The sequence below is a fragment of the Merops nubicus genome, unplaced genomic scaffold (assembly GCF_000691845.1).
Source record: "Merops nubicus isolate BGI_N331 unplaced genomic scaffold, ASM69184v1 scaffold6121, whole genome shotgun sequence".
NCBI classification, from domain to species: domain Eukaryota; kingdom Metazoa; phylum Chordata; class Aves; order Coraciiformes; family Meropidae; genus Merops; species Merops nubicus.
The window spans coordinates 8,685-23,975 of NW_008586115.1; the positions used below are offsets into that span (position 1 = coordinate 8,685).

Below are 15,291 nucleotides of genomic sequence, written 5' to 3' on the forward strand. Positions count from 1 at the left end.
TTTTTTTTTTTTTTTGATAACATAGAGAATACTTCCGGTAGGTCTGAAGCAGAAATACTTTATAGAACATACCCAACCATTCTGAATCTTCCTAATTTTGCCAATGGGCTCACTTTTGCACATTATTACATATTGCATTCAAACAATTCAACTTGGAATACATTCCATCCATCAAGGTGATGTTTTGACCCCACATATAAGTAGTTTAGATTTCCTAGCATAACTTATTGAAACTGCAGGTTTTCCTTAAGTAGCCCAAATCCCATGTATTTTTTTAGATCATGTTATGCTCACAAGGACTTCCTTTCCCCTTTTGGACTCAGGCAAAACTGAAAGTGTTCTAAGTTAGATGCCAGCAACAGTCTGATAACTAATTCATTCCCACTGAAACAGTTGCACTGGAAAACGGGATTTAAAAATTAGAATGGTGCTATGATAGGGAAGGCTCATAACAATGTGTCTCAGCCAGTAAGATATGCACTCCTCACCTCCTCACTCTTGCAGGTACCCACTATCCCCAGCAGCACTCATTGGAACACAAACTGTACCAGCACTGTATCAGGAGAGAGAAGAATCATAGGAGTGAAATAAAACTCCCTGTAACATTTATTCTCTGATAAACCTGTATCTGCAGAGAAGTCCAAAACTAATCCTATAGGTGACAGTGGAAGGCACCCCAGGGCTGCCTCTAGCAGACAGAGCCAGTAGCATTCTAACTACTTGCTTTAGGCACAACAGCCTGCTCTTTCTTCACAACAAAGGAACAAAAATCAACGATATGGCCAAGTCCTCTTCATCAACTGAGGAAATCGTTGGGGATATCCTTCCCCCGCTGGACAGATTCTTGGATAACATTTGCAGAACCTTATAGTGCAGAAACTGTGTCTCAACATGAGTCACGCAGTAAAAGTAAGCTCTGTATGGACACACTCTGTAGATCTCAGCTGGTCAGATTGGCTCCACACTAAAGCAGTCTCTGATGAGGCACAAAACCTATTAGTCAAATTGCTCTTTTGAAATGGTAGCTCAAAATATTATCTCGGAAAAAGATTTGTTTCAAAGAAAAGTTCCAAAATATTAGCCAATACACAGCTCAACTAAAGGAAAAAAGAAAACAGAGAACAGCTTTATTGTTATGATAGTTGCAGAAATCTAACAAGGTAATGATGAACCTGAGATCTACTGAGATTTTAATTCTAATCTTCCCACTGTTATAAAACCTATACATAAAATAGCTGTCTCATTAAAGTTAATTTGCAGATCAGAAAGTAAACACCAAGTTTTTCAATACCTTGCATATGGAAAGATATACAGGATTCTTTTAAAGTCACTTCTATTGATTTTTTTTTTTTTTTTCCTGGGGAAAAAAAAAATCCATCATCTCTTTCAGAGAAAGAGCATTTATTATTATTAAAATAGTTAGCATTAACTCTTTAAATATTACACTTCCTTTACCACTCCACAATATGGCACAAGAAAAATAAAAGATCAGCAGCCACTAAGGTATTGCAGCAAAACATTTATTCTATAAGTCTTAAATCAATCTGAAATCTGTAGTGCAACAACAATATGTCAGATAAGTGGTCCGAAACGTTGATATCTATGTGAAATAATTAATTGCTCCTTTCCTAAATAAATTTTCCTTGGGTTAACACTGTCACCATTCAGTGTGTCTCTGTGGATGTGCACATAACTGTATGCACATATACACATACATAAAATTTTTACATATATATATATACACACACACATACAAAATCAAATTTAAACATATTTTAGTAAACATCTTCTGTGTTTGATTTTTAGGGCTTTTTAACAGCAGCTATACAGCTAGTTTATTTGTGATATGCTTTTGAAATAGAACAAATGTTTCTGCAGTCCTTAGATCCAATAAAAAAAAAATAACCCAAACACAAAACATTTTCTTCACAGACATATTCACTTCAATGCACAAACCCCTTACATTGCTCCATTTATTCCATTAGTGTAGGGGCTTAAATGATGCATGAGGCTTTCAGCAGTGAGGCTGAATGTCATTTTTAAGAACCCAATAAAAAGATAAACAATACAGCAACCATAACTCAGGACTGAAAAATATTTGCAAACAAAAATACAACTCTAATCAGTACATTCAGGTCCAGCCTTAACAGAAAGTAATTTCTCCTGATGGCATTAGGCCCCAATTCAAATCAGCATTTAAGAATGTGCTTATTAACATTAAGCACTGGCTTTAGTCAATACAATTTAAGTTCAGGCTTATATGCTTTCTTGAGACAGGGCCTTAATGATTAGAAGAGGCTCAATTACAAACTAAAGGTAGCAAAACAGTCAATAGTGCACTTGGAAAATTAAAATCTACAAACTCATTTCAGATTTAACTAGACAAATACGGTAAGTGCAAAGTCTGAAAGACTAAACTTGCTCTGTCAGTCCTACATTCCAGAAGGATAAATACTAAACACTATAGAATACTTGCATTTGATCTTGTTTTCCCTGTACTTCCTAGCAGAGTTGCCAGATACATTATTTGACTCGTTTGTCTAATTTCTTCAATCAGACAAAATCTTTTTCCAATTAAACTGTTCAATGCAATCAAGAATAGAAGTAAATGATGTGAGAAATGTTACAGCACCTGTGACTACCAAAAATAGAAGAGGGAATAAGTGAGCACATTGCTTCTGGGTGGGAATAAATTCAGTAGCAACATAAAGCATCCTCAAAACTATGCATTAATGAAAATAAAATGTCATTGATGCTGATTAAATTGATTTTTTCCTTTGAAATGTTAAGGAATTAAGAGTCTATGTAAAACAATTTCCAACAAACATGAAAGTTTAAAATTATCTCTTCTACCCTAAGAGGTCTGGCCAATTCCAATAAAACTTGAGGAACACTAAAGGTGTCAGTAAATTCTTAAAAGGCTGGTGAAAATCTGTGGCAGAGTGGCTAATCAAACCACAAAAGGGAGAGCAGCAAAACAAAGCAGATGCTCTTATTAATGCCTCTTCTGCAGCAAAGGTGTAGTGTGAGCTCATTAGCTCTCTGCTCTGCTGGTCCTACTGCTTAACCAGACAGCACCTGCAACACCTGGCAGCAGCCTCAGCACAGCAGTGCCTTTTGCCTAGCCAGCTGTTATGGGATGAAGTAAAAACTGGGATATGCCATGAGAAAGGAATGAGGTAATGCCATGGGATAAGTGAAGGCGAGAACCACAAAACAGCTGAAGAAAACCATATAATTTCATTGCTCACATAGGTTTTTGCTTTGAAGTCTGTTTCTGATTTTTTAATTTAAGGAACTTAGGGTTTGGAAACCAAAGTAGCTGTAGGTTAGTACACGTTTCAGGAACTGCTACCTACACACCCAGAATGCAGCAAATGAGGCTGTTGGGTCATCTGTGGGACCTCTCCTCCCTGAAGAGCAGCTGTGCTACAGTTGTAGAACAAGCAGGAGCCAGTCCCTGCAAACAGCATACTGTTCACCTTTGTCCTTATAGCAAAGGGAGGAGGTGATCTCCTCACCCACTTAGTAACTGGCACTTCTTAATTGAGTGAGTTAGTATCCTTCTGATAGCTATGCTTGTGTAGGGACCATTTTTTCTTCAGGAAATTAATTTCTCATGTGAATATTGTCAGGTGCCAGCTACTTTGTCAGCACCAAGAAAGCTCTATCCAAACACTGATAGAAAAGTATGCCTTTGCCACCCTGAGCTAACAAGTCTTTTTATAAAATTACTTCAGCCTGTTGAGCAAAACAAAATGATGCTTTTCTTGAAATTCAGGTACCTTTTCAAATTAGATGTTACTCTGAAAACTTTTTTGTCATCTTCAGTATTCTATCTCACTGCTTAGATGTCATAATCAGATATATACCATATAGACACAGTTTTGAGAACTAACAGTTTGTCACATCTACTACATTCCCCTCACTTTTGATTCTTCTAAGGGCTATTCAAATCTATGGTAAAATCTATGGAAGCAGACACTAATTTTATTCTTAAAATTTAAAAAACAAAAATTACATGCAAGAAAAAATCACTTTTCAAAGCAGATGTTACTAATTTTTATAGTGTCAGACAATTAAAACTATTGCAAGCCAACTGTATGAAGTTCAGAATATATCTTGTCTTCCTTCCAAAAATATCTCTCCAGTACTTACATGATGGTACAGAGTATAAACAGAACATAAGCTTTTGATAGTGCTTGGAAGTATTATATCAAACAAAATCTAAACCAAAAAATAATAGTCAAAACCCTGATGTCATTGCACTGCACTATAAAACTTCCAAATTTCAGTTTTACATAATTGGTTCTCTCAGTTCAATCTTAAATTACAAAACGATATATGCATATACAAAATCAACAGCTACATATAAACAAATTATATTTCCTCTGCATTGTACAAACTACACACATCAAAAAAAGACTACTTTGACCCCGAAAATACACACACACACATATACATAGACTTCAAACTCAGGAAATCAGCTGGAGCTTTCATCATTAAGTGCTCTGTTCTTCTGCAGCACTGTATTGAGCTCCTGAATCACATTTGATGGCAATTTTTTATCTAATTCCAAAGTAGTTTTGTTTGGTTTGTTCTTATTTTTCCTCAGTGCCTTCTGTGGTCTTTGGTGTGGGTCAGTCATTCCTGCACCTACATCCTCAGCAGAGATCAAGCTCCGATGTGCTTTTGTATGATTTCGCACTTTCTCCTCCTTACGTTCCAAACACTGTGCCACAATAGATGCTTTTTCTTTCAAGTTTTTTCTTTCTTCCAGAAAGTAATTTTCATGATGGTCACCACATTTTGGATTCCCAGGTTGCACTTCTATGTTCTAAGCAAAGAAACAAAGAGAATTAAGATCATTCATATTCACACAATATTCAATAATATTTAGATTGCAATTTTTGCTCGTTAGTTTTACATAACAATTTAAAAGAACAATCAATTTTACTCAAGAGCAAAGACAGCACAGTTAATAGTTTTAAATTCCCACAATTTGTGCCATTATCACTTAGTAAGCATTTTTAGTGAGCATGTTTTCTCAATTAGTAACATTTCTGACAATTACACAAATCTTTCATTCAAATGCACCATGACAGTGAAGACATTCATTTTCGTAGTCACAATTTGATTTTTCTTTTTGCCACACCAGTCTTAATTTTCATGTTGTACAGCAGATCCATATACTCTTAAAAACTCAGAATTCTTAAATTAAATACAGTGACTGAGTTCCATGAAAGTAAAAGAGAGAATATTACATGATCACATTTTTAGCAGCTGTTCAGTACTGCCTGATAAATTATCAAGACAACCTGCTTTGTCAAATTTTGGAAAGCAGTTTTTAATAATATAATGGGAACTCAGATAAATCAACAAACTGATGGCAATGCCACTGTTCCATATTGGTGGGCTGTTTTCAAGTTCTTAAGCTGCAGGAAATGAAAGGTAAATCAAATGCTGCACCTAAATTTGCAACTGATGTGGCCCATTAGGAGCTTATCTGTACACTGACAGAAAAGTGCTGTGAAACCAACATCCACACTAATGTTATTTCATGGCTTCTGCCTTTTAAAATACACTTCAGACTAGCTTTAGCTTTCTCCTGCTGTCAGAAGACCTATTTTTGGCTGCAGTGCATTAGATATACTCCTGCAGAACATCTTCGGCTTCATCTGAAAGCAATCCAAGTTCACATGCTCCAGAACCACTCCACAACCTGAAGCAAAACACAGTAAAGGGGAACAACAGGAGGATTTGCTTCTAAAGTGCACTCCTAAGGAGAACACTCAGGGATATGTATCCAGACTAGCTCCTCTCTAGTTTTTGAATATTTTTTCATATTTGCTTTAACATATATGAGGTACCAGGTTTCCATGAGACAACTTGCTCTTATGACATGGATTAGCAACTCCATAAAAATCAGTGATAATATGCATGCCATATGTAAAATGTCAACTGTCATGCAGTACCTTTCAGAAAACACAGTAACACACACCAAGTTATTCACTGTTACTCAGCAAACCTTGGTATATTTACTTGTGAAATTCAGTCAGGAGCAACAATCTTCTATTTATAGAACTTATATCATGTTTCAATTTTGCATCTTTTGAGAAGAAAAATACCAGCTACATTTCTGAAATCAGTATAGTTCTCCTGCTAAAATGGGTATAAGCAAGATCACTTTATATATTGGAAGTAGGAGGTCTAATACAGTATACAAATTCAAAAGCTGATTATTGCTCTGAAACAGTCTTGTATATTGGCATGTAGCCACTTAACAATCAGTATTTTCAACTTTTGAAATAGATTCAGTATATACAAGAAACTTAATTCCTAGAAATTTGCATTGTAAAAATATTTAATGGATGGAACCAAATTGTGTTCTTCAAATTAGAACACTAACATTTACAAACCATTTCCCCTATAAATAACAGAACTGCTTCATCAGATTTCTTCATAATATTATTTCTTAATATTTGATCCACTGCCCACCGTTAGTCACATGCTGTAAACTACACTGCTGGACTCCATAGTTTTCTCCCAAGAATCCCTAATGTAAAAAGCAGAAATTTCATGTTAGAAGCAGCTGTTTGCCTCTAAATTTCAGCCCTCTAATCAAGTAATTGATTCTTTCCGTCAACTGATATTATGTACATCTAACTACATTTTTTCTTTTCTTGCACACTGCTAGCAAAAAAATATGGAGCTATTGTTTCCATCCTTCGTTATCCCTGTGACATACTCTTCCTTTCAAAATGCTACACGAGTATAACCTATGATAAATCATGATGGCATCTGACTATAGCTTGAAAGGAAGTTTTTCCTCATTCCTCAATCTTACAGCATTCTGAAATAAAATTACAGACTTACTGCAGATATGGATATTCTATTTCAGATAAATGATTCTATATGGAAAATATGCATATAATTAAATGCATTATCCATGTACGCAACAAGTGGTGTAGAAATAATAGAAATATTATTATATTGATTATTAGGATTCTTAGTCATACAGTATTTTCAAACTTTCTATATTTTACATTTGTCTTGTTAGCACACAATAAAACCACTTCCAATAATGGGAAAGGAAGCCGTTCAATACAGATTTTTTTTTTTAGCACAGAACATTACTATTAAACTTATTGGATTTTGGGTAACTTTGATTTAGGTGGGGGTTTTCCTCCCCTTATCTTTGTATGACACATGTCACTTTTTCACTGTTTGGAAAACTTTCAGTCTCTTTTCCCACCCATAGGAGGATAATTTTGATCACATTTCTACTACAAATTTATGCATTGATCTATAAACAGACCTGCATTTTTCATGAACCAGCATGCTTCAGAAAATGCTTGCTCCTCTTATCACTCTCTAATGCTTTAAAACTGAGGTATTTTTGCTTGTTGGAGAAGTACTACAAATCCATGGAATGACTGAAGGTATGGTCTTGACATGGGAATCCATCACTTTACTGACTACAATTCTGTACAATATTTCTCGTTAATAAACCATATCATATACTTAACTTTGCACCACTATTTTACTGTTTCTTCCAGTTTTGGCTTTCCAGGTTAAAAAAGTGTTAGATTTTATTTTTCATTATATAATTTTGTGTAACCTTCCTCAAGCATGAAAATATCCTTTGCATCCAACTTCTCTATATCTAGTCATGCCACAGAAAATGAAGACTGTGATCTTCTACTTTTAAGTCTAAATGGAGACTTCCTTCAAGCTGCAGTTTACAAATTACAGTCCTTCCTAATGAAGTACAATATGAAGAAAAACAAAATAAATAAATAAAAAAAATTATACTGATACAAGGTATTAAGGATTTTAAATCAGAAATCTCAAAATCCATTAAAACCTTTATGATAGAATGTCTGAATTTGTAACAAACTCAAAGAATGTAGTAGAGATCTCAATGGTACCTGCACAAAGGACAAAAGACATACCTAAGAGTTATGAATAACAAGACCTATAGTTTACTTTCATCCAAAAAAGTTTAAAAATGCAATTATTAGATAGAATTTATCAAAGAATTGCAAAAATTCTTCCTGAGAGAAGATTAAAGCAAAAGGATAAATTAAACAAAATAGGGAAACCATAACTGCATTCACACTGTATTATACTCATTTGGTAAGGCAGAACAGAAATGCCTGAAGAAAGTGTAACAAAAGATGGAGTTGCCTTTTAGATAAAGCACTACTTTGCTTTTGGTTTTCTATGGAACTGAGTCTGCTTCACTATCTGCATCTGAACCCCTGTTTCTGTGAGTGGCAATAACATGTGCTATATTATCTACCTTCCCTCAAAATCTTCTAAATCATGCAAGAAGTAATACTGCATATAGTCAAAGGATGAAACTTTTGTTTCAACACTCTAGTTATCACTAATTTTCCCAGGCAGAATGCTGCCAAAGCTGCTTCTCAGCTGGGAGTAAGGCAAATAAATCCTCCCCACAGGCATTAGCATCTCTTAAGTGGCTAGTAGAAGTTCATCTCAAGCTAATATGATAAGGTTAAGACATATCACTAGTGCATGTAATGTACTGACACAGCTCTGTCTCTGCAAAGAGTGGTAATTAGACCCTCCTGTTCTTCGAGATTAATAATACTACAACTTAAACCTATCACAGTTAGTTCCATCTGAGCTTTCCATTACATTCACAGAGCAGATAACTAAACAGTGCAGTTATTTCACACAGAAGAGGTGTTAGAATATGCATGCGGGTCAGTTTTCAAAGGACCTTATTAAAATAAAACTGTAATAAAGTGCACTGCAATAATGTGCATTATATTTCCAGGTAAAAGCCCTACTTACTTCTAATGAACAACCATTGCTCAAAAAAACCTCAAACAAATAAAAATCCATTGTTGATTTACTGAAGAGCCAAAGAGGTGACACAAATTTAGGTTACAATGTTTTGTTACGCTGTTTTTTCATTAAAAGAACAGTTAGGACAATTTAATGACAAAAACATTGCTAATAAGAGCATTTACATTTTTTATTTATCCAGCTCTAGTGAGTTCATTATTATGGGACTATTTAGAAGTACAGCACTGTGGTTAGAAGATCTACACCAAGATTAAACCACACTTACTTCCATACTCCCTTTGATTTTACAAGTGTTCTCCTGATGAATGGGAATTAGCGCTAAGCCTCCGATCTTTGGACTTTTAGTGATAGACTGTTTTCTTGCTTTTCCAGCAGGTGGCCATATATCTGCATGCTGAAGAACAAAATTATTCCTTATTTTTGATGTGGAATTTCATAATTATACATTCTTTTCTATCTACAGCACAACACCATGCCCTTCTATTGTGGGAGAAGGGAGAAAACATTATGGTGCTTAAAGTTAATATTAATATTAAGTGGTGTAGAATATTGAGTGAACAGAACCAAAATGTCACTATATACAATTTTCATGTATCAAACATCTTCCCTCCATATTATTATTTTAATTACATTCTAAGAATAGAAAACATAAAACAAAACACATTGATTTGATTCATAATTTCAGTTCTACAAAGCATGTTTCAAGAGTCCAAACAAAAAATTCTGAAATAAAATTACTCTACTTTGCAAGCATTTAAAAATTTATTTTAATAATTTATGAGAAAATCATTGCTTAACCTAGACTAATGACATGTAATTCAAAAGGAAACTACTTGACATTCTGAATGTTCCAAAATTACAATCTAAAAATAAACAGATCTGGATTCATTAATAGTCTTTGCTCTGGCTCTACTGAAACAGGTGAGTTTTGGGGAGAACTTCAAAATGTGAAGCTTCATTCTGAATGAAAAACATGACTAGGAAGGGGCAGGGGGGATCGTTAACTGAATATTTTGAATAAATCTGAAAACCTCTTTCTGTAAGTAGTCTGTAATGAACTTTCACATGTAGAAATTTGAGCACATGTGCTTGAAGCTCAGACTCCTCTGGTGATGTTGAGATAGCTCTGAGGACAACATAGTCTAAGAGTATTTTCTGAAACTGCTTCAACATGCAATTCCCTGAATCAAAGAGGATGTACAAGGTCTAGAGAAGAACAGTTTCTAAAGCTTGGAGAAGTGTGCATGAGGCTAAATCAGCACAACTCCAAAGGAAATTGGCAAGTCAGAACTGCAAAGGAACCTTAATGAAAGCTGAGAATGCTTTCTGGAAATATTGGCAAACTACCAATGCAGGGTATTGGCTATAACAAATAGGAAACAAGGAATTCTGTCTGAACCTTAAAATCAACATTTTGTGGGAGTGATTAAACACCAAAACAAATTGTGCAGAGAGGTTGTGGTGTCTCCAGTTGTTCAAACCTGATTAGACACAGCTCTGAGCAACCTGCTTTAGCTGACACTGCTTCAAACAGAGGGGTTTGACTAGATGATCCCCAGAAGTCCCTTCCAACATAAACAGTTCTGTGACACTATCCAGATCTCTAATAGATTTAATTTCACAGGTGTCAAAATCTTTAAGGTCCTTTAATTTTTAATGGTATTCAATTTTGCAAATCCATGAAGTAAGAAGTCTCTTCAAGACTGTATAGAAAAATTAGGTTGTGGAGATGTGATCCTGCCTGCAGATGGTTTGCAAGTAAAAACAGTGTTCCTATTAAAAAGCCATCAGAATCAGTGATTATTGACTTAGAACAGTAGTTTAGAGAACAGAAACTAGTTCCAAATTTAGAAAAAGCATTTTTCAGATTCACATGGACATGGACTTTCTGAAAGAAACTGCCTTCCTTAATTCTCAGTAAGCTTAAGGAAACTATTCTTGTCAGTTAAGCAGCCTGATTTCCCTTTTGTGTCTGTAAAATTTCTTAAAATAGAACTCTGGGAAAGTACATTGGAAATACTAGCCATGCATTAGGCCCACATAATAATTGTATTTATTCATAGTTTTGACCTATCTGCTTAACTGCACCTCATGGTAATATAATGCATCTCCCTCTAGTTGTTCACAGGTGATGGAACTGGAAGAATATTGTTGTGTTCATCTTCAAATCAGTTAGTTACTTCTACCTGTATGCTACATATGCTATTAAGTGATTTTGTAAAAAAAAAAAACTATTACAAAATTTGAGAATCAAGTTTCAGTCATACTTTTCAGGATGATTTTGCATAGAATTGAAAGAAACAATGGTCCTCCTTCAAACCCTCTTACAATTCACCAGCTTGAAGTACAAGATTAATAACCTCTGGGCTAACATGATTTTCTGTATCAAAAGTACTTTTGTTACCAGATTACAGTGGTATCTACACTTTGCTGTTTATATTCTCTCCACTATTGATACTACAGGAATAAACTTGATCAGAAAATGGGAAGAAAAGATAACAGTATTACCATCTTACTGATACTAGTTACCAATGAAGTCTTTTTCTGCTCAAGCACTGAGGAGCACAGTAACAGAGTTATCACACTTCTAATTGCACTGGTTCATTAAATGTCAGTCTTAACACTTAGAAACCTACCACTTCACAGTATTTTTCAATTTCTAATCTAAGCTATTCCACTGACAAGCAAAATGTGCTGCCTGCAGTCTCCCTAACATAAACATATTCTTACTGTGATGTCAGATAAGGTAAAAGATAAGCTATTTTCCCTAAAGACGGCCTCAACTTGAAAATTCTAACTAGAAATAACCTTGGCTGACATATACAGTTTTCTAGTTTACAAGTGAGATAATGTGATAATAATTGTCTGCTACTGCATAATACAAAACATTTGGCAAAACATTTAATCTTTAGCAACATAAGCCATTGAATTCTGAAAGAGATTTTCACTGTAAATTGTACTTAAAGCAGTAGATTACAATAAGAAGGATACAGTAAATCTGCATTTTTACCACATTTTTTTCTCATGTAACTGAAAGACTGACAACTTCATTGACATCCAGAATGCTGATTAAAAAAAAAAAAAAAAAACACACACAAAAGCCAAATTCAAAAAACCTCCAAAACCGAACCCCACTCCCAATGTAGCTCATTAGTACAGCTAATCCTAATTTATTATAGTGCTTATTCATTGGAATGAAGTTTTTAAGAAAGCAATAATGTTAGCTCACAATAACTAAAAAAAATGCACATGAAGTTTTTTTTGGTTTTTTTTTTTTTTGCTAGAAAGAATATCCTGAACATTGAACAGTGTCTCTCAGTTTTTTATCTGTATTGTCAGAGGAACATTCTACATCCCACACTACCTGAGCAGAATCCTAATAGTTTGCCCTTCTTGTGATTTTGCATCAAAAGGACTTCAACAGTTACCAAGCTTGTATGAGTTATTTCTAAGTAGCCTATATCAATAACCCCTGAGCCTATTTGTTGTGACACCGCTCATGTTATGCCCGTGAGATGCATGCCAGGACCTGTGGTTGTTTCCATAGAAACTACAATAGTGACTTTAGTTAAGGGAGCTGAATAAGACAAAAATTTGAAAGTCTTACTTACAAGGCATGAATTATACGTCTAACCCTGTGAAGGTCAGATTCTGCTTTGGAAAGCCTCTAAAAAGCATCTATTGCCAACAATCTTGTCACTAGCCTGCTTTATGTAATAGGTAAAGCTCACAGGTAATCGTATCTCTAGTGTTGTTTATTCACAGCAATATTCCCCAAAGTTTCTTGAGCATCACAGGAAAGACAAGAAAAAAACTGATACAAAATCCTTTTAAAGCCTTGAACTACGTTCCAGTCTTCTATCAGGTTGAATTCTTCCCATCTCTCTTACTCCCACTTTCTCCTATGTAAATAGCAAACTGAATTTGCAAGGATGTGTTAAATGGCACTCAAATGTACACCCCTCTTCCTTACTAACAATCTAGTAGCAAGCAGATTACTATGTAATTTAGGATAATGTCTGGCCAACACAATGAATTGTCAATGTTAACTAAGCTAACCTGGATACCAGATACTATACCTATAACATATCCATAACATACATATCATAGTTTAATGGGATTTTCATAGCAGCAGTAAAAATTGTGTTTCTTTGATCAGATTAGTACCTGTGCAGTAAAAATGCTGATCATCCACTCCATCTGTGCATCTTGTCCATCACAACATAAATACCTAGAATGCAACATATAATTAACCAGAAAAATAACAAAAACTCTTTTTGCAGTTTAACATATCAAAGAATAGGCTTCTAAACAACTTCAAACAGTGCCCACATTCATTTATGAGTGCTGTCTATATTCATTATTAACAAGCCCATAAAAAGAGAGGGACATTTAAATACTTCAAATGATTACTTTACCCTTCTTTGAAGACAATGCATGTGCTTCATTTAAAGCATGTGGATAGGTTTAAAAAGCTATCATTTTAAATTTATGAAATTTGTTTACTCTGTGGTCACAGAAGGGAGACAGACACCTAACTCCAAAAGATTGTCAAAACACAGTTCATAAAGAAAAACATAGTAAGAAGTAAACATGCAAGCAAAATAATGCCCATTAGTTTTCAACTGTTCTTTTCAGTTTTTTAAATTGGACATTTCAACAAATACTAAACACTGCAATTAAACCAATCATGTTTTTCACATTTACCTACCACTGGTACTTTTCAGAAAATAGTGCAAGTCCCCAGCTGAAACAAAATTTAAAAAAAAAAAAAATTAGTTCCAGAAATTCAAGACTGGGATAAATTCCTCAAACTACAGAGATTCATTACTTTGATATAATGCTCTTAAACAGGGAGGCAATGGGGGGGGAATTTACAAAGTTTAAATGGGCACTGAAAATCTAGAATGAAATTGTGTGTCTGATGATGGATTTTGCTTGTTTTCTCACAGTTGATTCACAGGTAATGAATGTTCTCTTCTGGACAAAGCTAAGCTCTGCACATTATGGCTAAATACTTGCTTCATTTTGGCTGTGGCTGTACTTTCTGAAAGCTGCTGCAAGTAAAACTGCTAAGATGGTACCCAGAAAAGAGACCACTGCAATATGGAAGCCACAGAGGGAAGTGAGGTATGCTTCACTATAAGGAGAAGGAATCACATGAGTTTACAGAGATTTAAAAATTGCTGAAAAAAAAGGACACGGGTGTAAAATGAAGCCTCGGGTGAAAAAAAACAGATATTCCTAAAAATCCAGAAGAGACTTTGCAAAGTCTGCTTTTCAAAGTAGACTCAAAAACCTCAAGGAAAGAACCCAACTGCAAAGACTTGTTTACTTCATCTTTTTATTCCTACTGTGGACTAATCTACTCATTCTGTGCTTAACACAAAGAAAATCCTCACCAACTTTTTCTTTAACACAACTAAGCTTTGAAATTTGCAGACCTTTTTGGGCTGTTTTGATGTGCCAGCTGTAAAGCAAAAGTTCACGCATATGTGTTTAAAGGCTGCAGCCAACTTAGAATCCCCTTGGGATAGGATCCTATGTACATTGTCTCCTTGTCTCACAGCTTTGTCCTAACAAGTGCTGGAAACGTCTGAGAACAACAGGTGTCATTTTTCATTGCTCTTTTCCAGAGACATAGTCACTGATGTTTGTAAAGGGCACTGTAGTCTTCAGCTAGAAAAAACATCAAAATAACAAGGATTCTGAAAAAAGAAAATCATGTAGTGAAGAAGCTATCTCTAAAGGCCATGACTACCTGGCTTTTTTTTATTTTTTTTTTTTTTTTGGAGCAAAGACGGTATGTCCACCAATGAAATGCAGGACACATACTTTAAAACTAAGTGAGCTTGCAGCAAACATATCCACAACAGATAATACATTTAAGATTAAGAAAAGCCAATCAATAAAGTAATTTCCTAGCACAGAAGAGTTAATATGGGACACAAAAACAGAGATAGAAAGAGAACAAATAATATTATAGAGGGTAATTTAATTCAGCATACTTCAATTGGCTTCTTGACTTTTCCTTGTTCCACAATGTTTTATGTTCCCCTTTCCTGACGATATAAGCACCTTCCTACACAGTGGTGAACTTAATTTCCTTTTCTATTCTTACTTTGTTGGTGGCTTCATTTTCTTTTTCACTCCAAGATAAAGCTTCAGGGAATTGACAGGCAACACTTTTTCAGGTTTGCTAGCCTGCAAATAAAATAAGATTCTAATTATTGTATCAAGAATGTGCAAAAGAGAAAATGCCACATGTCTATCTTCACCATTAGACTTCTTTCACAGGCTGCACCCCTCTTTCCTCACAGACCACTATGATTTTTCTCTCTTTCCCATTAACAAAGTGTGCTAATCACTATTACTGGAAGCAGAACTTGAGGTCCATGTGAAGTCACAAAATTGGAATAATGTAAGTAATGAAGATGTGGTGGTACTATTCAT

General features: G+C 34.9%; 1 protein-coding gene across 1 annotated transcript in view; it reads right to left on the minus strand.

The window, feature by feature from the left end:
* Positions 1-4,483: 4,483 nt before the first annotated feature.
* The window catches only part of ARAP2 (ArfGAP with RhoGAP domain, ankyrin repeat and PH domain 2), a 55,239-nt gene continuing 44,431 nt past the window's right edge, over positions 4,484-15,291 (minus strand). Inside the window, exons 13-17 of the mRNA XM_008948538.1 lie at positions 14,960-15,042; positions 13,550-13,585; positions 13,006-13,069; positions 9,104-9,232; positions 4,484-4,837 (exon numbers count right to left, since the gene is read on the minus strand). Of these exons, the coding sequence (XP_008946786.1) occupies positions 4,484-4,837; positions 9,104-9,232; positions 13,006-13,069; positions 13,550-13,585; positions 14,960-15,042 (666 nt within the window). The remainder of the gene's footprint in view (positions 4,838-9,103; positions 9,233-13,005; positions 13,070-13,549; positions 13,586-14,959; positions 15,043-15,291) is intronic.